Below are 25,258 nucleotides of genomic sequence, written 5' to 3' on the forward strand. Positions count from 1 at the left end.
CCTCCTCTCCATGTTGAAAAGCGTCCATCTTTTATTTCTTCCTCCCCGGCTGAACTAAAAACGTTAACGCTGGATAGTTTGGCTGTCGGATCGCACCTCGCTTTAACAGCTCTCGATTTTGGTGAATTATGTCCCCTCGTCTTTGTGCGTTTCATCTCCATCACCATTTTCATTAATAATTAATGCACTAAATGAGCATTTTGAGAGTTGGCTTTCCCGATGCCACCGAATATATTAATTATAGCTCCCTGAAGGCACAAGCTGAGCCCATTTATCTCCAATCTCATAAAAATGATTTAAGAGACGAAGGTTAAACAGCTTATTTGGCCGTTTATTTTTAGCTATGTGGCGTTCTAGTAAAGAAAACAGAATGAATTTGCGCTCCTGCCCATATAAAGGGAGTTTTTTTCTATGCTGGGTATCTTCAGAGCGGTGGAGGTATGCCCATTAATGGCCTGCTCCGATGCCCATGGGAAGAAACATTAGACAAAGAGCTTTCCGGAAACAGTGAGCGGGCTACCCCGGTGTCTCTGCGGGCAATCTAAAAATACCACCGTGCTTCTTTCAGATATTGAATCTGGGTGATGACATATTGTTGGCAGACCTTCGATCACTTTCTCCAAACTCCCACCAGACTTGATTTTCTTTGCACATGCCGTCACAAATGGAAATCTTTACATGGCTTTCTTTTCAGCGGTTTTAATTTATCACCGGCTCTGGAGTATGATTATTTTCTCACTTCACAGTGAACAGGTTCAACAACAAGGATCCGGTGAGGACGCCTGAGTTTTACAAAGAAGCTCGCTGCCAGTTAAATCTACAGTTTCCGTTGGAGCGTTTCATATTTTCCTCTCCACATATTGTTGACGTGGGTGTCGCTCTACTTCCTGTTTACTTCTCGAGTGCCCTTCAGTTTGCAGCCGCGCAAAGCATCTGTTACTTAAAACAAATCCTGGAGCTTCACTCGTGTGTGATTTATTTCTGGGCAGATGCCCAGCGTGTGCATTCTTCGGTGAGGATGGTTTGGCTATTTTTATGTCGTTTTCCTTCAGGCTTTGGAGGATTTTTTAAAAACGGGTTTCGGTCTGGTCACACGGCTCTGTTCCCCCTCATAGCTTCATCTCACATTCATTGAGAAGTTGTAAGGGGGGAAAATGCTGATGACATGTCCTTGGTTTTCAATCTCCTTTCTAATATCCAGCCCCATCTCCCATGTGCTCACGCCGCTTAGTCTCTGCACCCAAAAGCCAATCAATCTGCAGCTTTCGATGGCCTCTTTACACGGGATCATGCAGTCATCGGATCTGGCTATTTTCTGCTGCGTTCACATTACGGGTGGAGCTGTTTGGGGGTACAGAGGTTAGCGCTCACATGATTATTCCTCAGATAAGGAGATAACGGGGGCATTTCTCATGGAAATGCTCCTGAACCGACTCCGTCTTGAGGTCTCGGTTACATCAAGGAACGAGCAAAGTAAAGCGTTTTGATTTGATTGCACACAAAGCTTATCATGCATTTGACAAGCGTTTCGCTGCACTACAGGAGAAACGGGTTATTTTCAGTGTCCCGTTTCTGCTTCCTGACGTTAGAATGAAAGGGACCGTTTTTTGAGGAGACTTTGATGTGAAGAACAGACACGGTGCTGGCTTTGTGCTGAGCAAGATCACACGTCTTTGTTTTGGTGTTACACATATTTTTAGACGTATTAAGTTTCCGACATAATGCAATCTTTTCCCAGTCTCTGGATTGGCCACAGTTATTAGCTGCAGTATGAAACGCATACAGGAGGCTCAGAAACAGTAGCCGTCATGCCGCATAAGTAAACAAGCCTTTTATTAAATAATCCAAGACTTTGCTCATATAAAAACAAACCTCAACAAGGATAAAGCGGCAGTTTCTGACTTCCCTCCACTTCTCAGTCCCGCACTGTGACAAGCAAACAAATAGCGACGGATTGATGAACGAGATCCAGACGCGCTGCGGAGGAATCGAGGACGGCAGCCAGAGGTAGAAGATGGAGTAACGGGAGGTAGAAAAGATTTCGTGGGGCTTCTCTTGTTAGTGGCCACATGATCCCCTCCGGTCCTCTGGGAGTCGGTGTACGGGCCGGCGGTTTGCGGGAGGAATGTGCTCCCGGCTGGAAAAGACTTGCAGTGCACAGAGAGGTTCCTCCCTGCTGCCAGCTCTGCTGAGGAATGGGCCCGACCAGCAGCAGAAACTCAATCTTCCTCTCCAGCTGGCCTCCTAGCTGCTAGAGGTTTGATGATGATGATGATGATGGACCCGCAGTGGATTAATGATTTGCCTCAGATTGGAGGGACGGTCCATGACTAGTTGGACGATAATGCAAACGTGTTAATTCAGCTGCGGGTGCATCTCATTTATCCTGGTGGGTTCAGAGGTTACACTCCCTCCTTCCCTCCACATTCCTCGATCCCTCGCTTGTGGACCACACCGAGCTCGGCGCTCCTTCGCCTCTGCAGCGTATAAGACGGAGCCGGTGTGAGAGGTGAACCTTGTGCTGTGAGTGCAGCAGGCTTTTGTCTGCTTCGGACTGGATTTTGTCTGCGCATCGCTGCCAGAAAAGCTCTGGTGTGGTTTTGAGGCAATATATAATGTATCTGGCCTCGCTGGCTCCACCGCACTGTGCAATGGAAAAAGAGCGCACTTGTCTCCAAAATGGCTTTGAGATGTAATTGAACCATAATGCCTCTTATGTGAGCATCTTGCGGTGGAATGAAGATCTCACTTGACAAATGGGCCAGAGAAAATAAACTGGCATATCTGAGTCATGAAGTGGAGCGCTGGGCTACCGACTCGGTGAGCCCGCCGCCCGCTGGAGGGTTACAGCTTCCGTCAGTCTGGCTGCAGAAGGTAGAGAAACCCAATCGCCTCTCGCGCCGACATCCGAGGCATTTCTATTATATCCCCGCTGATTATTTGTGCGCCTCTTCCAGCATCCTGAGGCCTGCTGGTATTTATTTCCCTTAAATCCATCATAAGAGGAGAATTTTCTACTCAAACTTTTCATTGGTTTCATTTTGTGATTTGATGAATGCCGCAATCCCCGCTGCACCACGCCGAGCCTCCCACGAGCCTCCTGCTATTGAAAGGCGGCGGTCGTTCAGGGGGCTTTTTGCCAAAGTAAAATGTTCTGCTTCAGGGCTTCAGACCAGCCGAGGAGGCAGTTTATTACCTTCTCGATTTATTCGCTTCTGTCACATTTCTGTTTATTTTTATTACAGATGAGATGCCTCGTGTCGTGAGGCTTCCTCCCACCTTCCTCTCCTCCCATCTCTCTTTGAGCTAATTATGTGTGCTAATTGTGACTACCACGAGGACAGATTACAACCTGCTGCACTTGGCTTGTTATCACTTGTCATGTACCATCTATCACACTCGCAATTAAACAACACCTCGGTTCTGCTTTTCCAACCAGCGTCTCTCTGGGGAAGCGTGTTATGTTGCACATCATCTCAGAGAACGCCTGTTTCTTTGTCCAACACCCTGGATAGTGACAGAAAAGAAAGCAACAACGGTTAACATGTATGTGAGGACTCCTGCAGGGAGAAACGTGCCTTCCCTTCCCCTCTTCCGTGACCCCCGCTGACCGCCACCCCCCGCCGCTGACATCCCAGCTTGGGGCTGATGTAGCAGCGTTGGGTTGGGTCATGCAGGTTCATCCCTGACAGAGAAAAAGTCAAACTGGTTCCGTACTTGCTGCCCATGCTTCCCAGAGAGGCTGAAATTAAACGTTATTTTTCTGTTATCTCCATTAAACACGGACTTATCTCCCCGTTTAGCTGCTGCGTTTATTGTCATCCTGGGCCACCTTCCCTCTAAACTGCGTTTGGCCAGTAATTCCCTTTACTGCGTGCTTGTATTTGTGGCTATGGGTGTGGTGCTCTTGCTTAATCCCCAAGTCCACAGCTCTTAGAGCTGTGGCTGTGGTGGCACCCTCTGATTTTCTCTTTGTGAATGCCACACGACCGCACTCTCAGGGCAAAGCTGTAAGCAAGTGCAAAGTTTCATTTCATTGCAACCCATATTTTATGCTTAGTCTGCACGGGTAAAGAATAGCTGTGCATCCTCCTCAGAGAGTCTGCTGTGCTTCGCCAGCAGCAGGACTGTGTGTCGTAAACAATGTTTTCAGATGCAGCACTTTTATTGAATGTGGCAGGACGGTAAAGTGGTCCGGCACTGGAGCAGCGTGACAGTAATTGAATTGAGGAAGTGTCAGCATTCAGCACTGCATTAAAAATGTATTTGTCCATCCACAGCAGCCCACATACATTACAGGGTTTTGTTTTTCTACATTTCTAACCTTTCCTGTTCTCTTTACAGCCGTGCAATCAAGACCAATCAGGACCTGCTTCCAGAGACCCCCTGGACCAACATCTTCTACGATGACTTCTGGGGCACCTTGCTCACACACAGCGGCAGCCATAAGTCCTACCGACCCCTCTGCACCCTCTCCTTCCGCCTGAACCATGCTGTGGGTGGGCTGGAGCCGTGGGGTTACCACCTGGTGAACGTGGCCTTCCACGGGGCTGTGACCGGCCTGTTCACCTCCCTGGCTCGCCTGCTGCTCGGAGGAGGACTGTGGAGCCTACTGGCCGGCCTGCTCTTCGCCTCCCACCCCATCCACACCGAGGCGGTGGCGGGCGTTGTCGGGCGGGCCGATGAAGGCGCTGCCCTGTTCTTCCTGCTGTCCCTGCTGTGCTACATACGCCACTGCAGGCTGCGGGGCCACGCCGAGTCGTGGCGGCTCGCGGCCTGGTTCGTCGGCAGCTTGGGCTGCGCCGCTTGCAGCATGCTGTGGAAGGAGCTGGGCGTGACGGTCCTGGCCGTATCAGCGCTGTATGATGTCTGCGTTTTCCACAAGCTCAAGTTGCGACAGGTCATCGCGCTGCTTTACAAGGTAAACACTCGGCTCTCGTCCCGTCCTGCTGCTTTTTCACGTGTATCCGATTTCCTGCATCCGTTCCACGACTCAGGAATCTGGCAGGTTTTGGAAAGCTGATATATGTCGGTTTGTGCGCCTGTGTGCGCGATATGTGTGCGATTTGTTTGCTTTTCATCACAATATAATTTGAAAAACATTTCCCAGCGTGCACAGCTGTGTCATCCGGGTCAGCTTGTTGTGTTTTCCATCATATGCAGCACATGCAGAGAGAGGAAACAGAATCGTTTTACTGTGTCTGTGCACGAGGCTCATCCACGGATGTCAGTGTGTATTTATTGATTCATCGACTGAGGGGCATCCGAGACACAAGTGTCGTTATGGTCCTGAAAACATATGTTGTTAACCTTTTGAACTCGGAGTAGTTTGTACAAGTTTGTTTGCTTCCGTCGCATTTTTATTCACAACTTTCTTTTGCAATATAAAGTCCTGCATCTCTGTAGAAACACACAACTATAGCAAGAAGTGAAGAACCTAAAAATGTCTTCTGTGTAGTAGAGCAAAGTCATAATGCCACAAAATTATTATTATTTATTTAACTGGGAAAAAAAACAACAAAACAGGATCAACATGTGGCTTCACATTCTGTATGTGTTTTACTATCTACAACCCTCTGTCTGCTCTGTGTGAAGAGTTCAGCTCAGTTCAGCCAAAAGTTCCTGAATTTTTCTAACATGACTGTTCGGTGTGGATGCATCACTCTTGGCTTTTCAGTTGCGATGCAGAACACAGAATTTTTTGTTTTTTACAGAATCTGTTTAAAGGAAATGGTTTGTTTTTGGCTAATTTTTTGAATGACACGGGTGGAGTAGAGAGATTTAGATTTTTATTACCGCGTATCACAGATGAGTAGATCAACTAGTGTCAGAAAGTTTAAAATCTACTGATTCTGTTTTTACAGTGTCTGGCTGATCAGTGGTGCTCCAACTAGTGAATTTTAGGGTTCAGAGGGTTAATAGTTCATTCTTATGAGCTAAATCGACTTGGATGCAGAGAAACTACGCTGTCACACATTTTGGGACCTGATTTATGAACTTTATCTCATTAACTGCCAATCTGTGGCTTCATGTAAATCCACTTTAAAAAACGTTCAACAAACATGTTGATGAAAAGATTTAATCAATTAAGCTAAAGTGAGAATAAATAGCTAATTGCTAATCAGCCGATCAGTGTTTACTTTTTAAGATGGATAGCGTCTTTATAAAGCTAAATGACTGTTTGCCACATGTTGTTCGTTAGCGTTGGAACGAATCCTTTCTGTTCACGTGTCTCTGGAAGTTTCCTCTTCCTGTCAGTGTGTTTGCCTGGATGCCCACGAAAGAGAAGAAAATGAGAACGTTTCTCAGAAGAAAATAGCTGATATAACAAAAAGCGATGGCCATTTTATATTTCCTTGTCGCTTGCGAGGCGCCCGGCCATTAAGTCGCCCTTTTTCCCAAACAGCTCCTGTCAGAACTATTTACTGTTTGCTGTCGAGTCGATGTGACGCCGCGAGTCTCTGCCCATCATAACAGATTCAACAGGACGTGTGCACAAACGTGACAAAAGGGCTCCGACGAGACGGCGGCTGTCTGGCAAAAGATAACGCTTTAAAGAAGTGTGCTGTGGCGACGAGGGTCAGGGGTCGGCAGAGGGAACACCTGAGAGGGACGGATTCATCCAGGAGAGGAAATCGTTTAATTGATGAGCAAATCTGTTCTCTGCCTTTTAGTGCTCAGCGCAGTGTGGAAATGAAGAGTGAGGGCGGCTGCCGGCTTCTTCTCCATGCTGTCTTCTCATGATTTAAGCCTTATCTGACTCCTCGTGTCCTCCAGAGTGCGGCCCATCCATTGCCGCGGGCAGACAAGTCCTCTAATGGCTTGTCAGGCATGGCTAGACTAGAGAGGAAACAGGGCCAGAAGGGCTGAGGGGGATGATGCCTCAAAGCTGACAGTTTTTCAACTTTTTGATTGAAAGTCCACAAACCCTGCTGATCCAATTGTCTCCAGAAAAAAAAAATGGACTGGAAGATCATTAGGATTCTGGCACTGAGCAGCTCCTATATATTTCTTTCATGGTTTGCCATCGTGGTGAACTAAATTGGCACGCGTCTCCGGGGGAAGACGTCTTCTGCTGCTTCTGAATTATACAGCGTTTCAGAAGGTGAACACTGTGTTTCCCCCTCATGGTTCGCAGTTGTAATTAATATTGTTAGAATAAACTGCAGTTGTTTGGTGACTTTAGTTCATAAGTTGCAGCTCAGACGTGCTGGAAACGGATTCAAAGTTCAAAAATAGTTGAAAACGTGTCAGAAAAGTCAGCAAGAAGCTACATGATAGCAACAATTAAAGGTGTTTTTTGAGCTAATTTGCAGTTAAAGCTGCATGTTGAGTGTCTGTTGGCAGGTTGTTCATCAGTCTGCTGGTGCGTTTGTTGCTGTAGCCTTCTTAATGCAGGCAGCTCCATCTGAACGCGCTAAACTATTCAGATCAGTGGAAATGAGTCATGAAGCAGGTTCAAGTGTGTTCAAAAAGTGCTGCAATAATCAAGACAAGAGCGTGAATTCAGTTCTTTACTTGTAAAAGTCCACGATATACATGTTTTTATACATGCACTATATTTTTAAAGTTAGAAAAATAATACCTGTGCCCGTAAAACACACATTTGTTGACACTGTTTTGCAAAATTTGTAAAATCTTTTAATATTCAGTTTGTTTTTAACAGCAACTCAACATGATCTTATTTTTAGACTTAGATTTAGACTGACGTTATTAATACCAGACGGATATTCAGGTGTTATAGCAGCACAACCACTCAACTAAGGGGGAAAACAAGGCATTGTTATTGGCCATAAATGCACATTTTGCTCAAAGTTTACAATCATTTCTGTCTGGCTGTAAAATCACACATTTTATAAGATTAAAATCAGCTAAAACTGTTGTTATTTTACAAATATTTGCAGATTTAGGGCTGAAAAAGGCTGAACATTTTTACACTGTTATGTCACAATTTTCCTTTTCTGTTAAATTACAGATAATATTTTGTAAAACTACAGAAAAAAAGTATTAATTTACACATTGACTGTAAAAAACAACAACTTTTCTATTGTTAAATGAGCTAAATATTATTTTATAGCTATATACTGTTATTTTCAGTTTTTTAGATGTTTCAGTGTTTGACTTTTGTCGTTTATTTTTACAGCGTGTGACGACTTTAACAGACAAATGAGTGAAAATAGATGTTTTATTTATTAATGTAATCGCAGCAGAGGAAAAGTAAGAAGACAAATCAGGAAGTGTGTCGGCTGAAAACAAAAGCTGAACAAAAACAACCGACTGTTTTGAGAGAAGACGGTGAAACTGCACATTTTTTTTTCCATACATGGCTTGATTTTATTTTTTTTTCTCCCCCCGACACGCAGCTTCAGCTGACAGCCGTCATTATCGCAGCGTGTCATTTAGTCGCACCGCAGCCGACATAAAAGAAGCACAGAAAGAGAACTGTCATCATGGCTTCAATCACGTTGACTTGGGAGGTTTCTCTCCTGCGCGATCCGTAATGAAACGGCGCTCTGTGATCACGACTGTGTTTGCACGAGTGTTGTGACCCAATCTGTTACCCAAATGGCGAGCGGTCCACGGCTGCAGCGCGTACATTTGTCTCCCTGCGTCTCTGCGGGCCGAGCCAGTCACTGTGAGTGATGGTGGGCGAAGGGGAGTTATTCCTCGGGGCGAGTTGAGCCTTCAACCGCCCGTATGAACATTAAATTGTATACAGTGCTGAAAATGATCACAGTGAAAATAAATACAGTCCCTCCCCCCCCACCGCTCCACCGACTTCCATTCAGGCTGGAGATCTATCAGGTGCAGAAAACTCGCCGCTAACTTCCTCCACTGCAGCAGATAAGAGGGAAACAAGGCATAAAAGCATGAAACAGTAACTGTCACTCCGTCCCGGCTCGTCCATGTCTGAGTGCATGAAACCCATTCTTCAGATGGACTAAAGAGGCCTCGGCTGCTTTCCTGACTGACGGGCCGTAATGGGCCGGCGCTGCCTTTTATCGCCGAGCTCTCCACTCCGCTGCAGTCGTTTGACATTTCGCGTTGGAAATGGTGAAATGGGCCTGCTTATCTGATTGTGGCACGCAGTCAATTACATTAGAGTTTTATATCTGCTGCAAATCTCCCGTTGTGTCATTACGGCTCCTGTGTGCAGTTTGAGGAGAGCCGGCCGTCCACCGTGATCCCGCCCAGGTCCATAACTCATCGCTTTAGCTCTGGCTGCAAGTCGGAGGCGAGCGGTAATGCGCGGGTATTATCCTGACTGATTGTTTACGTGGCCAAATTTGCATAAACAATCTCTGAAGGGGAGAATCCTGCGCCGCAATTAGCCGGCTCTAAAAATACACGTAGTAAATAATGGCTGTTCTTTAAGTAGTTCTGCAAAACTCTGAGGAGTAATTGCACCGACATGAAAACACGCTGTATTTAAATGAGATCAAACAATGCATGAATGGACTTGTTTGTGTCTGTTCGCAGGCTTTTGTCTGCATGCTGTCACTTATAGAGATCCAGTTCCAGCCCGCTGATAAAATCTAACCGTCCCTGGACATTACAGAATCCTTACAGGGATCAGACAAACCTCTCCAATACGTCGGGAACATACGTTTTGACACCTTATGCAATGCTTTTGGTGCAAAAAGCCGAGGACCGCTCCTGCCTGTGTTCGTGTCGGCAGGACGGGAGCTGGTCCAGATGAAGGAAAACAAGAGAACCGCAGGAAAACAATAGCGCTCAGGCAGTAATTGAATAAGCACACGCTGCTGCATCGGCGACGGTGGAGTCAAAGCTCTTGGCATCTTCTGGCATGTGAGCTGCAGGGAAAGCTTTTATTAAGAGATTTGGTGGAACCTTTGGATGCACGCGTGACCTTTCACACGAGTGCACGTCAGGGCATCTATGGAGAAAAAAAAAACACATTTTCCAACAAAATCCGTCTGCATTAAGTTGCAAAATTCTCCTGAACTCTGAGCTCGCAGCACCTCCCGTCCTCTCCCTCCCTGCAGTCATCAGTCTGTAGGTTCAGTTCTGAACCCAGCAGCACTTATAGTGTTGATAGCCGGAGCCAGTGGAAGCCCTCCGCTTACAGTGTGTTCTAATTAGTTCTTTCCACGACATGTGTTGTCTTCAAAACTGGGAAAAGAAAAAAAGCCTGTCATTAAAGTGTTTACTCAAGCTGACCTTTACGGTGCTGATGCTCTCCAGTTGCTATGAGCCTGATTAAAGCGTTTACGGCCATGTGTTGCTACGTAGCGAGCTACTCCGAGGCAATGAGTTTATTTGAATGCAGTTGGCAGCGGAGCGTCTGTGGTGTAACCGGGATTTATGTGGAAAAACGTGCTTTTTACGAGAGCGTTTCCTGCACAGCATTAGTTAATAGGCTCATTTTCAATAAGAGATACTGAAACATAATTAGAGCCCCTAATTGAGTTAAGGAAGGAATGCTCTCTAATGCGATGTGACCGTGTTTATTCCATAGCATAATGCAGTCAGTGGGTTGCTCTGAGTACTTGCTGCTCTTTGTTTGTTTGTTGACCAATAAAATGAATGTGGAGACAGTTGCAGACAGTGAAAGCGGCGCTAACAATGGGAACCCGACACCAGTCTGGCCCTAGAACACTGTGTCAACATCTCCTCTGCTTTCCCTACATGTGTTGCCTCATAGTTGTTTATTTGTGAGAGTCCATTGTTCTTTTGTTTGAATGCTCACGTCCACACAGCGCTGCGCTCCTCGCTCACGTTTAAACCAGAAAAAGACAGCGTTAGTGAGTTTGTGTCGCCCTGTCCAGAGATAATTTACAGGTAGCGTCTGAGCGGCGCTCCCCGAGGGGCTGACGCTGCTGACACGACCACGACAGGAACAATCCTTTGAAGACACAATAGTGAAATCCGAGGCTTTAAAGTGTAAACTGGATGAAGAAGAATGATCTGCGGTGATGTCATGTCGATGCTGTATATCCGTCAGAGCCTCCCGAGCACACATGGCCTCAACTATGTCTTCAGAGGAACTCGAGACACGCCATCGCTTTTGTCCGCGTCCAACATGTGACGACGCCGGAGAAGGATTTCCAAATCTGGGACGAGACCCAGCTGGCCCTTGTTGGATGTGAAACTTAAACACTTTGTCTTTTCACACCTCCTGTTTTCTGTTCACACTTCTGCTATTAGTGCAAGGTCAGTGCTCCAGGCGTGTGTGTGTGAAATGTGTCCGGAGGGCGATGGAGACTTTACCTGGGCTCAGAGCTCAGGTGTTCACCGAGCTGGGGAGGCCAACAGGGGCCCGACCTGGAGGATGTCGGAGATAGAGGAGGTTTGAAGGGCAGATGTGAGGTCCTTGCAAACATATGCAAACATGCAGCACGTGTTCGCCGGCCGTGGCGTGTGTGTCCGTGTGAGATATGGCGCCTGCATGCAGAATATGACGCCCATACATCCCCTCGCTGTGGGTGAAGAGAAACACGGCCCACCCTATACGTTCTTACCTGGGGCTCCACAGATGCTCCTCCATGCTCTAATGGCTCCTGTCACGGTGTGATAGATGGAGCCTGGTGGGCTCTGCTAGTGCCCCCTGCCCTCGCCCACCTGCCTCCCACCTGGGGATACACACCAGGCTCCTGGTCTGGACCGAGAGACGGGCAGTCGGACGCATGCATAATGTAAACACGACCGAGGTGATGGGGAGACGCTCAGATTGGATAACTTGCAGAGATGGTGGGACGTGTATTGATTGACTGATGTGGAGGATATGAATCTAACATCCCATCGAAGCTCAGCACAAAGACAGGAACGGGAAAACGACTAGCATGAAGTCTCGCTGCCACATGAGGTTGCCAGGCAACAAGCGTGGAATCAAGGAAGCTACCAAGAAGTGTGCAGATTAAACACATGCAATGGAAAATAGGTTAGTGTTAGAAGCAGAGATATTTGTTCTTTTTAGGTTTGCTCCGGTTACAAGCTTCACATCAGCTGACAGATCCAACTCTCAGCGAGCGAGTTTCCCAGAATTTTGAGCTTTTTCTTTAAGATTTAGTTTGAAAGTTTTCATAAAAGATGTAGTTAACGCTGAAACACAGCACACGCGTGGTATCCTTGTAGCAGCGGAGGGCTCAGCTGAACCAACGAGTCTTTCAGCCCCACAATGTCTTCGCTTTGGGGTAAAATGCGGCGACTGCAGCCGCAGTGATGGAAAGTGACGTGGGCTGGGCTCGCTTCGGTGTACCGTTCATCAGGCGTAAGCGAACCTGACAAGCATGTTGCCAGCAACAGCCAGCGCTGCGGCCCTGACTTTGGAAGATGGAAACCGAGAAAGAAAAAAAAAGAATGAAAAAGCCCTAAAACAAAGCAGCCTGGTGTTGGTGTAAAAATGAGAAACTGCGAGAGGGCCTGAAATATTTCACATTGTCCCTCGTGTCGCTGGAAACGATTCGTTCTTTTTATAGCCGGCCTGTCTGAGAATCGATCGTGGCGTGTTATGTAAGACCTCGGTCCTGGGAAGGAATGTCCCACAGCGCCGACGTCCTCCGCCATCCCTCCTGTGCATGCATCAGCTGCCTTAATGGAGACGTGTATAGATTCGCCGGTTTGTCTGTTTTCCCCAAATCATTAAGCTTTCGCAAGAGATAATTGATTCACCTGGAAGTATTACAGCTAATGACGGGCTCACGGTAATGAAATCCTCCTCGTTTTAATTAACAAAGACTTTCAGGGGATTCTCTGTAATGTTTTCTTTCTCGGGCCGGTCCTGAACCAAAACGGCCATTTTCCTCCAGCTCACTCGAAGGTCAATTGATATTTTAAAGTTGAAAGTTTTGCAAGCTGTAGTTTAGAACTTCAACACGAGTGAAATATAGTTTGGGCCTTTGTTTCGTTTTCTAACCATAGCTGCTATTTATGGATCCTTTTTTTTTATGGTCTCAGCAAATAAAGCGGCATGTAAACTCAGTCGGCCAGAACAGCATCACTCCAGACTTCAGCTACTTCACCAGCATAAAGGACGAGTGTCAGACTTTGCATGGACGTGCTGGGATTTCTTCATCTCGACTTTCTGTGAATATCTAGTTTTTGTTTGCTCTGCTGAAGCTGCAGATGGTCACCAGACATGAAGGTGTTTACGTCTCAGCTTCCATACGATACAAGGTCGGTTAGAAAACGCTTTGTGTTTTGGAGTCATCGTCACGTAAACTCAACAAAATATATGAAGTCTGGAACGGCTCAAAGCCCCGTGACAGGTTTAAAGTGCTCTTGGGAAATTTTCTCAAGTCGGTTGTTTGTGTGTTTAGTACAGTAAATACAGCTTTTAGGAATCCTAATCAAAACAAGCATAATCAGATATCCAGTAAACTATAAACAGCTGCCATGAATAAAATCATTCACATGCATAATGGGAAGCCTTCCACTGTACACAAACAAAAAAAAAAGGAAACAAATTAAAGCCTATTGAAAATTCTCCCCGCTGCTCCGTCCCGTCGTGTCCTCTAATATTCAAATTCGGCTGAAGGCAGAGTGGTTCAATCTATTATCTGAATAGCTCCCATCACAAATTCCCCTCGCGCTTGCCGCTACAAAGGAAGGAACCGCCGTCCTATCATCGCTGTGGGCGCGCCCGGCAAACAGGGACCTGAAGAGAATGGTGCAAAAAGAAAGAGTGTGGGCGACGTTAATGGATGAGGGAGCCGAGGGGCAGAGGGAGCGTCTGCTGGAGACACTCTGAGGAGGTGGAGTCTGCTGAAGTGTTTCCGTCAGACGGCCTGTCGCTCCCCATCAGCCGTCAGCCGCCCTGCATGCCACAGACCAGGAATAGACCCGGGGTTGTATTAAAATCAGAGTATCACATATGGAGCCTCCCCTCGACTCCTGCAGCAGCACACGTTCCCCGTTTATCCTGATTTATGTGTTTGGTTTCATCTGAATGCTCCCTATTCTGAAGTGACCTTGTGCTTTCAGTCCTGTTTGCACTGCGGCGCCGAACACGGGTGATAAACCTGAACGTAGGAATTCAACCAAGCAGGATGAATGTTTACGAATGCTGGAGAATTCTCTGCATTTCTGCATCAAAATAATTGAAAATACAGTCGTGACTCGATAATCGACCCTTAACAATCCTAAACCTGCTATCCCACAGGTTTTAACCCATAAAAACAGCCTTAACATAGCGACAGCCTTGGATTGTGACTCCGACATGACATTTAATGTCACCAATCAGGATGACGGCGTATTATCTGACTGAACAATCCCACAGATTGGCTACGTTCACACTGCAGGACTTGATGCTCAATGAGGATTTCTTTGTGACTTCCTTCACGTTTCCACTTCAATGCGACTTGTATGTGATCTGCTGTGTGAACTTCATACGACCCAAAAGTGTCCCGCATGCGCAGAAGAGGACACGACGACGTCACACGCAGCGAGCGTGCTCAGTGTTTATGGAAGTAAACATGGATGGTAACGGTGGAGCGTATCTGCCACTCCCCCGGCGCCACCGATGGAGGAAACAGAAGTGTGAGCGCTAACTAAACTAGCATCAGCAGCCAAGTACTGCCTGTGTGTTCTGGACACTTCCACCCCGTCAGAGCGCTGCCCCGGGGTGGAAGTGTCCCCCGACCGCACAGAATATTCTGATATTCATCATTAATTGGGCCTGAACATCCAGAGAGCAGAACGTTCTACTGGGACCAGCCCTGCTAGTTATTATAACAACTATGAACAATAATGAACAACTAATGAGCCTTCCAGCATCAAGCCCTCCTCGTATCTGGACCTCCGTCTGGACAATCCGACAGCCTTGATATCCGACATAAAGGAAGGTTTTACATTTAGTGTCAGATTATCGAGTCACGACTGCATGATCAGATTTTCACACAAGGTAGATAAAAGTATGTGAGAATATTATATTTGGTGACGTATTTATTGAGGAGAATGATGACGTATTTGTGATTCTGTGGGATTTTCAGTGAGGTCATGGCAGGAATCTGGTGTGAGTCGGGTGCTCTGTTGTAGTTAAAGAAAAGGCACAAATATTATTTTCAGAAGAATTTCTCAGGCTTCTTAAGAATGTCTGCATTACCTGTAGTGACTACATGAGCTGTAACTGTAGATGTTTGACACATGGACCTTTAGCTCCAGAGGAAACTCTGTTGTGCATCATCAACATCATCTGCAGTTGTTTATGACGTTTGACTCGCTGCTAAAAGATGCTTAAAAAGTAAGAAAAAGTCCAGAAGTGACACGGTTGTTGTGTATCAGGGAGCCTGTGCACTGCAGGGAGGTGGATGTAGACTCATCCAGACTGATGTCTCCTGAGGACCGTGATGGAAAGATCAGACCCTGAAGTCTCATATTAATGCAGCAGGTAAATGTCACTCAGCTCAAATAAAACTAACAGGAGACTGAACTTAACGATTTAATTAACCATTACACTTGGAAAGCTCATTTTCTAATCAAGCTAATGCTCAGAGAAGTACACAAAGAAGACATTGTGAAGTTTGAGGAATGAATCTCAGCACAGATCCGTCTCTTCAAGCTGCTCCACTTTGCTCATCTTAGCTCGCTTCTCCGTTCATTTCTCAGTCTCACCCTGTCGCTGTCAGTCCGCCGCTGCCCTCCCAGATTACACATCATCACAGCTTGTGTTTAGACAACGAGCAGCAACGGAGCTCGTTTTTACTGAGTTTTTTGGATGAAGCACATGCAGACTGTCGGGCATGCTGATGCAGCCGAGTGTTGCTCCTCAGCTGTTTTCCCATCGTCTCTGCTCCCTCGATTGTTTTTTTCCTGTTTAGCTGCTGACTTGCAGTCTTTCTCCTTAAACATTCAGTCAACCGTGTGGACTTAAACGGATCCTGGCCCACGCCCACTTCTAATTTCTAAACTGTGACACGTTGGAATAATTATCGCAGCGGTAAAGCGAAGCCGCCCGGGTCCATCTACCAGCTGTAAACATGGATCCAGATTCTGGAACGACCCCCTTCTCCACAATGGGATCTCGCTGATTAGATCCTTTATTCTGTTGGATCAAAGCTCAGTTTCGTGTTAACTTCTCTTCAAGACACCAGATATATAAATTGTTGGTGTTGTGCAGATTTAACTTCACAGTGAACCTAACTGGACGCATGTAAGAGGAAGAAGAAGCTGATGTGCTGCCTCTCAGCATCCAGGACACATACAGGTGGCTGGTTTCTGTGCCGCCACATCTGGGAATCCTTTCAATTCCCAGATTCATCGGTGATCTCAGGCGAACTGAGTTATGATGCCCTCGTGTGAGCCTGCATGGAGGCATTTGGAAACAGAAAGACGTCTGGCGTGCCCACAGTGCTCCCACAACTTAAAGATGTTTTGTTCTGTTTGTTCTCACACAGTCTTTCTTTTATTATTAGTCATTTATTTTTTTCTGTCCGTCCCTCTATTGCATCTTTGATTTACCGTCTTTGCTGTAAACTACACATTAAAGCAGCTCCGCGGTTCTTAACTGACTTTTATGATTCTAATGATGACGCTACATCCTGCGAACGCTTCGTTCTTTCGTTGCAGCCGAACAATGAGCTGAAAGTAACCGTAAAGCTCTGAGAAGCCGAGGGGAGCCGTCGTCTGCGTATTGTTCCCACATTGTGATTTAAAGCATCGGTTTTGTACAAATAATTTGTTTCTCACATCCTGCATCGTCCTCTGGTTGTTGTTTTTCTTTAAAGGAACATTTGAGGATTTTCCGTCATACCCGCGCTCTAACAAGTGGCAAATCATAAACCGATGATTTCGCTGGATTTCGACCGTTTTGTGCTCGACTCTCGCATCATCTCACATCACAAGTCGTCTTCTCGCTCCGCGCTTTGCAGAGCTGCTCTCGTGCTCGTTACCGGCCAGCATAAACAGCAACAAATGGCATGCTGTCACTGAGACGTGGTGGTCAGCTGGAACACACCAGAGAGCTATTTTCAAAAAAGCGGTTCAGGGAAGGAGAGAGAGAGAGAGAAAAAAAAAAAAGTAATTGGAGCAATTTTCTACATCCAACATCTGACATCCCTCTGACAGTCTATCTGCTTAGCGTTGGACCTCTGCTCTGGCTTTGTGTCATTCTTTGTCGGGCTGTCGGAGCTTACCGCCTCTTTAAACCCTGAAACACAACGGCTCTGATCTCCCCAGTGCATCGTAATGAGCGGGAATCCGGCGTGTACAGGACGCCTGTGAGCCCGGACGCAGCACGCCTCACAAAACAGAACATGTCACTCCGCTCCTTTCTTTTCCGTTTATCCTTGAAGTTCTCGAGAGTCCACGAGAAGCACAAAAACGCTGCCCTCCAACCAGAAATCCAGCCTCTCCCCCTCCTCGCCTCCTCCCAGCTTGAATCAGCATCTTGTCACAGCAAATTTGCTGCAGCGGTCACACGGTCTCGCTGGCCCTCGCAGTGCAAATAAATATGGGAAACGAAAGAGCAGAAATCAGGAACAGTCCGTTTATTTTTCAAACCATTACTGTGGTTTCACTCAATAAATATCTCCTCTGAAATGTTAAGGGTTCTAGTCGACGTCGGTTTTCCATTGTCATTATGTTCTTATTGTTTGGTCTGCCTGAGCCTCTTTGCCTTCTTCACAATATAATTTGCGCTGAACACTAATGAAGATGAATTTGGAGTTATTTCTTCCTTTTTTTTTTAAGTTGATGAATTATGATGTGTAACCTTGATGTGGCTGCGTGACCCTGCAAAGACATGTTGAATTTAAAAAACTTCCCAAAAGCAGGAAGGGCATTTTTCTCACCGCTTTGAGTCAACGGGTCGAGTCGGTGCGCTGGTTGAGCTTCGAGACGCCAAACTGCCACGGGTTCGTTTTTTTTTTTAAAGACAGCGTGAAGTTTTGTTGCTTTTCTCTGCATTTTTTCGAGCCCAGCTTCGGTAACCACGGGGAGTTTGGCAAAGCGGGAGATTTTCCATTGATTATCTGTTTATGTTCTTATTCCCAGGCGCTCCTCGGTCGTCCTGCTGCCTACCTATACCACACTTCTCCTTTTACCGTCAACCAGCCGTTCGGATTTCAACCCCTCGTCCTTCGGCACCCAGAATGAGCCGGTGCCATTAGATAGACGTCTGATTGCCGCTGATGACTAAATAAATGTGCTCTGATTGTGGCACCGGGGGGAGAACGACCCCTGTTGACCCCTAAACCGGGGTCATCTGGCTTCGGCATGAAGAGAAGACGTTTCCTAGCAGGGTTTTAAATGAGTGTGCTTGAGGAGGTTGAGCCAGAGCGAGGCGCGCTGGAATGTTGAGTGAAGGTTTTGAGAGGAATGGATCCTGTGTTGGTTCAGTGATTATGGTTAATAAAAGCCGACCAACAGAGCATGAGCTGGCGTGTTTTACAACGTCTTGGTTGGAAATTTTCTTACTCAAATTTATTTGCTTTCGTCACTCAGATTTGGATTCCAGCTCTGTTTTTTTCCCCCAGACGAGGCGTTTGGAGATAATGAGTAGTATCACACTTTTTAAACTCGTTTTAAACTACAGGCTTCTCGTCATGTTGCACCGTCGCCGTCCTAATTTCTCCCCCTTTGTGGTCTCAAACATGTTTCCCTCACCGCTGGGAACTGCATGTATTGTATTCTCTTACCTTTAATGTCTCACAGTCAATAAAAGACATGTTTTATCTCCAACAAATTCCAGCTCATTACTGGCGGTCTTCCAGGGCTTTCCAGTTTCTGAGGCAGATCCTCTCCCATCGTTGCGCTCTGTTTATCCACCAGCCAGACCAGCTGACTCGGGGGGTTTCTCGGATGGGTTCACGTGGGTTAAAAGCTCCGATCATGAAGAGTTTGGAGGAAGGTCCACCGTGGGGTTTGACCCGGTGACCTCTCGCACCATGTGGCCCTCCATCCAGCAGCTTCACTTGACTTTACATAAACTCTGCAGTCATTTATCGTGAACCATCCATCCCGGAGTGATGACAGCATCCGTGTAGCTTATCTCAAGGAATGTTTATTTATTGCAAGTGCCTCCAGATGATTTACAGTCGGATTTGCTTGAGCCTCGGCGCATACGGGAGACTTTGAAGAATTTGTTATGAGATGCTTTGTGTCTTCTTGGGTGTTCACTCACTCACCATTTGTCAGCTTTCATTTATCAGACTTAGACTCACATGTATGGGTTTGTGGGAAACACACTTATTAGCTTTGTAGCTGAGAGTTACATAAGAAAATGCCTGCAAGATAAATATTTAGTTAAGCTAGCAGTTAGCCTAGCATAAAGTCTGGCAACCAAAGGAAAGCTAACAGAATGTAGCCACCAGCTCTCTAGTTAGCATGTAAGTGTAAAATAATGAGTGGAAAACTGGGCCAGGTGCAATAACATCATGTGCTTTACAGATTACACAAGCTCAGATTCATAATTATCAAAATGCTTCACAAGAATCTGTCCCTCTAACCAGAAAACCAAAAAAAACACTTGAACTACATTTACATATTAATTACACTGGGTTACAAAACAATATTATTTTGAAGGTGTTGAGGATTTTTTAACTGATTTAGGACATTTTTTGCAGCGCTGAATCCAAAAATGTCATCTGCTTTTCTGTATCAGGTTTTTATTCCAACTCGATTTAAAAAAAAAATCAATTTTCCAAATAAATTGATCACATTTTTTGACATTAGCGATTGATTTATTTTAGTATTTCTCATATGAAATCGGATTTTAGAGGAAAAATGTCATTTTCTAATCCTTTTCATGAGCTAACTGATCCACAAGGTGATGAGCGTAAACATTTTTAAAGGTAAATACCAGTAAACTGCATGTGGCGACTCAATGAGCAAAACCAGTGTCATATTTGGATTCAGCACAGTGCAGTGTTATTTACGCTCTGAATCGGTTTCTCAGCGTTTCTTTGCTCCTGTCACATTTTTACTCACTGTTGGCTCATTTTTTAGTCCCTCTCCTTTATGGAAACAGAACAACCAGAGCTAGAAGTAGAGAAAAACTCAAGAACACATCTATGTGGTATCCTCATTTGTTTGTGTTTTAATATTTCTGCAGCCTCTGGAGGCGTTTTTCACTTTATTTAACTCCAGAAGGAAACGTCCCTGTGCTGGATGTATCCTCCAACAACACTCCTCTGTTCACTATTTTTGATTATTATGTCAGTCTCGTTAATTTGTTCTCCTGCTTACGATTTTGTTAAGACGACGTGCTTTTCAAACCCATCAGCAGGTTTTAAACACATGAAATCAGCCAGAACACATTGCAGCCGCTTTGTGTGAGCGTTTCAGTGACGTTGTGTTATCACGAGCCAGCTGCTGGTGATCCATAACAGCATTGTTAGGGAGCGAGTAGTTTGGCGCTTATCTTGTCCCGCTCGCTAACATTCAGGTTTTACACCCAAAGGTCCTTTACTGTCTCAGAGGAGGAAACACAACAGCTGTGGCTGATAAGAGGCAGAAAAGATAGATGGCGAATTTGTGGTTCATCAACCACAAGCTTGATTAGTTGATCCAGCAGTTAAGGGGCAAGGACACAAGCCGAGTACACATCCATCCATCAGAGCCGCACAGAGATTTATGCAGACCTGGAACAGATCCGGAGCTCTTACCAAGTTTTAGCTCTCTGTGAGTCTGTGTTTATGTGTCTGCGTCCGAAGGCTTTGAGGACGGTAATGCTGTCTGACTGCTACCCTGAGCTCATTTTCACTTCCATTACAAGTCTATCAATGTGAGGCAGGATCCTGATGAAAGGCCCTCTGCAGACAATTGATCTCAGTAATGATGAAGAGGAGGGGATAGGTCAGACATGCCACCTCTTTCACAGGATTTCTCTCTGAGGTGCTCGCTGGAGTGTGAGGCGGACACGGCGCTGCAGCTTGATGGGCTAGTTAGATGTGCAGTGTGATGGATTGGGCTTCACATGCGCTTGGAAAAAAATGGTATGGTGCACATCAGCCAATTATGCAAAAAAAAAGGAAAGCCTGTGTGTACCTTGAGAATAGAAGAGTCTTTTTTCCAAACAAATTAATTAAAATTCTCTCTAGGCTCTTTCCGTTTTATTTCGCCACAGACCTGCGTTCACAACACCCCGACGGATGTTTAGAAAGGAAAAAAATCTCAGATTGAGTTTTCTTCTCAGTCAAATTAACCTAATCAAAGTGAAGAGGGAAAAAAGGCAGGCACCGGCACAAATAGGGATCCCGTAATTGGCCTGTTTTGCATTTCATCTCCAAGGATATTTTATTCACATGCCGGCCTATAAAGCCTAAATTGTTTCAGTTCTGAACTGATTGCGCCTGAAACACAAAAGAGGAGAAAAAAAGGAACAGAAACGCTGCCCTCATGCCTCCTACGGGGTTGTGCTAAACCACTTATTTCGGACTAAACTGGATTATTGACAAAAGACACAGAGCTGGAATGCTTCGGTTTTCCTGCATAATGGAGCTGCAGCACCCTGGGAGCCGTTGCCCGGCTGGTAATTGAACTTATGCTTTTGAATGGTGGACGTTTTAACCATGAGGCGCATTATGAAGGATGCTCATGTTTGTTTATTCAGGAGATAATAGACATGGGGTCCACGCTGTCCCTCTGCAATACGTCCTCACAACATCTCCGGAGCGTCTGATTCGCCCGCTGCCTGCTTATATTCTTTGTTTTCACCTTTATTTTCCTTAGAAAGTCGGAGCTTTTGGCAAAGTAGGCCAAGAGGAGGAGCAGCGGGGTTACAAATGTGCTCTGAAGTTCAATCAAAGGATTGTTTTATGTTTTCAGCACTGCCCAAAGACTTTATCCTGCGCAGAAAAAAAAAAAGGGAGATCTGAATGTGTGAGTGCAGCACAAGAATGTAAATGAAACACGGCCCCAGTGGACGGCGCTGACATATGGATGTGGTTAAGGTGCTGGTGTCTGAGTGTGTGCTGCGTCTGGGAAGAGTCAGGATGACATATCTGTTTGTCACCGTGCCAGGTATGAATGAGTGTAGGTGGGAGCGCTTCCAGAACACCAGCAGCAGCAGCAGCAGCAGCAGCACTTTGAGCGCTTCAGAAACATGAAACACATGCCAGCTCGCTGCCCGGTGGACGGTGGCCTCCCAACAGCAGGAACAAATACGATCTGCAGAGTCGACGGTGCAACGTAAACCCGTCGTAAACAAGGCAGAGTCTACCTCAGAGGACATCGGGGCGTGGTCTGCGTGGAAAGCTGGCACTGCGCCCCGTCCATATAACGCCCAGTTCAGAGTTATCGGCTCTTTCCAAAAATAGATGAAGCTTTGCCTCCTCGTCTATCCTGCTTGAAGTTAACGGTGAGGTGGTGTCCCGTAAGCCCCGGCTCGGGCCAGACAGCCATCTTGAGAGCCTGTTGAAGATCCTGGTAAATCCGAACTGGATCTCCCCGGAGCACTGATTGAGATGTATTAACACTGCTCAGCAAGCCTCTCTGGCAAAGGCTGCTCAAAGTACAGCCGCCGGGCCTCGGAGAGCACTTCAGTCCACTTCATCTCTTTGTAGAGTTTCCTGCTCACCTGCTCGGATTGAGAAGCAGCCAGAGGACCTCTGCGATTGGAGGATTCACAGTGTGGATGGAAGCTGGGTGAAATCTGAAGAGGATGATCTCCATCCGTCCTCCCCGAGAGTTCAGATGAAGTTCAGATGACAGCTTTTAAATTTGGGCTGCAGGAGAGGCGAGAGGTTCTGAAGGTGTTTTTAAATGCTAATGACGTTCTCAGGCAGCTACAGAGTCTCTTAGAGTGTCAGGTGCTTACTTTTCTGAAACTTTGCCGGTGCTGCCTGTATCTGTATAGAACAGAATAGAAAAGGTTTGTTGATGCCCAGAGGACGCTGTGTTGGTACCGGAGCAGGCAGGAAGTGGAAAGTGACCACAAATATACAAATAAATAAACAGAAATACCCAGTAAAGGAAGGTTAAAATAAAAAAGAAAGTACAAAATGCACAATAAGGTCTAAAAAAAAACAAAAAGAAAGTACAAAATGCACAATAAGGTCTAAAATATATTATGATTTAAAATGTAGTTAAGTGGAAACAAGACAGATTGTGGTTATTGATTAGGATTAATAAGTTATTTTAGACCCCTGATGGACGATAAGGTCAGGTTCAGATGGGTCCAGTTCTAAGAGATCAACACTGAGGGCTAGATGAGAACTTCCGTGTCGCCTTCACGTCCGTACAGTAAACCTGAAGCTTCATTTATCAGCCAGCAAAGAGTGGAAACCAGGAGAAACAGTTGGCCCACTGTTGCGTGGCCCACTGCTGACCCTGCGACTTGTCCAGAACCAGTACAGAACCGCATGTTGTGGTTGTCTTGTGCAAATTCTTGATGCTAAATTGAGCTTGCTGGCTGCGAGCTGTTATTGACATGAGGGTGCTGCTGGACTCGGGGCTAAATGAGCACTTTTCCCAACATGTTTTTTGGTGAAGGATCTGTCTCATCTCCTCTCAGACGTGTTTGCTTTAGCGCTGATCACACCTCTGTGGGTAATCCAGCCATCAGCAGGGACACGACGCTGCATTCCTGCGCTGCTCACAACGTATTAAAATGATGCATGGACCTGGTATTAACTTCTGTTTGACAGGCAGGAGGGCTTATTTATTTATTTTTTTGTCACTGGACTATTTAAACAGTATTTTTTCTTTCTTGTCTTCTGCTTCACTCACGGTGACAGATGTTAGCGCTTTTCCTTTTTTTCCACTCTCGCTAACGTTGAAATAATTGGGATTTCTTGGCCCGGGCGCCGTTGTTTTGTGCTCAGTTGCCTAGCTGTGGTCTTTTGTTTTCCTGTTGAACTTTCCAACATAAAAAAAAGCTGCAGCAGATCCGTTACGGCTGACTGCTGGTTCATCCCTGCAAAGCGCTTTGATTATATTTTCTTAATTTAGTGGTTTTTAACAACATCTAGATCATAATTTCTCGTACCTTTTCCCTGGGAGAGTTCCACAGGCAGCATCGCTTGCTCAGATGAATGAGAAATGTGGATCCAGACTGAAACTATGACCTTTTGTTGCCAAGCGACTGAACAACCTCTTCGTCGGGGTGTTCTGGCACATCACCGTGAAATACTGAACCGCTGTGGGTCGTCAGCGGCTCTGCCCAGGACGGGTTTGACAGGGCTGACCTTATGCAAGTGTTTTTTATTTTTATTTTCTTTCTGCTTGTGATATTTTCCTTGATTGTTACCAGTACTTAAAACTGCAGTGTTGTATCTCAGCAAGCAGGTCTTCGCTCCAGAAGCCTGGTTGAGGGAACAGATCTGTTTAACTCCTCGCTGAACACGTTGGACGGTTTCACGTCGGTAGAACCAGTCATAGAGCGGCTCCACGTAGCCTGCTCAAGTGTTTGCCTATCTCGCCATAATGAGCGTTATAATTATTTGTTTGCAGATCCTCTTCGTGGCGTTGCCATGGTGTCGCCTCCTGTGTTTCCAGCCCAGTGTTGGGCAGCAGCTCTTTGCATTAGCAGTGATCATTAGCAGACAACAGCTGTCCCCAGAGGTTAGCGAAGCCTCTCTTCACAGATACAATCTGTAAATGACAACAGACAGGCGAGGAAATCAATAGCACACCCCCAAAGCAGTGACGGCGTGATGTTTATGATCACAGATGACACATGGTTGCAGCCGTTGGCGTGTGGAGCTGCAGAAAAATTACATCCACTGGAATACAGATAACGTGGGGTTGGACTGCATTCCCTCGGGTTTCCCTTTAAATAATACAAAACGTGTGGGACTGTGTTGCCCCGGAGGGGCAGATTCAGACGGCGGGGATTAGTGGAACATACTATTACCACATAGTTCATGTTTGAATAATCTATATTTGGTTCCTTTTGTGGTCCGTTTCCCTTTTTGATGTCTTTTTCAGATGTAATGTAAGCTAATACTGCAGGACTTAAGAGGACGCTGCTTTGCATGTTTCACTGCTGCGTTTCCAACACGGTCGCATTACAAAGGGTCAGTTGGTCCGAACGCTGGAACAAACTTGTGGGTAAATACATCCAGTCATGATCCCGATCCGTGCCAGCGAAGCATTAAACAACCAAACACGCTATAAATATTTCATAAGTATTTCCACACACCATTTGGGAAAGTGTTTAATATCAAGTCTATAACATGATGAATGGACTTCGTACAGTTGTGTTTGTTTTGATACGTCTGTGGAGGCCGCCGAGTCCACGGGAAGTATGCACCAATAGAAAGTCGTGATGTCAGGTCACCGCCGCTTCAAACAATCGATGAATTGACTCCGTGTAAAAGTTCTGGCTTTAATAAAAGTTTATGTGCTATTTTTTTCT

General features: G+C 46.0%; 1 protein-coding gene across 1 annotated transcript in view; it reads left to right on the forward strand.

Annotated features, from left to right (window-relative positions):
* The window catches only part of LOC103365862 (transmembrane and TPR repeat-containing protein 2-like), an 88,782-nt gene that overhangs the window by 34,647 nt on the left and 28,877 nt on the right, over positions 1–25,258 (forward strand). Inside the window, exon 2 of the mRNA XM_008293414.1 lies at positions 4,345–4,921. Within this exon, the coding sequence (XP_008291636.1) occupies positions 4,345–4,921 (577 nt within the window). The remainder of the gene's footprint in view (positions 1–4,344; positions 4,922–25,258) is intronic.

This window comes from Stegastes partitus, unplaced genomic scaffold (genome assembly GCF_000690725.1).
Source record: "Stegastes partitus isolate 25-593 unplaced genomic scaffold, Stegastes_partitus-1.0.2 Scaffold886, whole genome shotgun sequence".
NCBI lineage: Eukaryota > Metazoa > Chordata > Actinopteri > Pomacentridae > Stegastes > Stegastes partitus.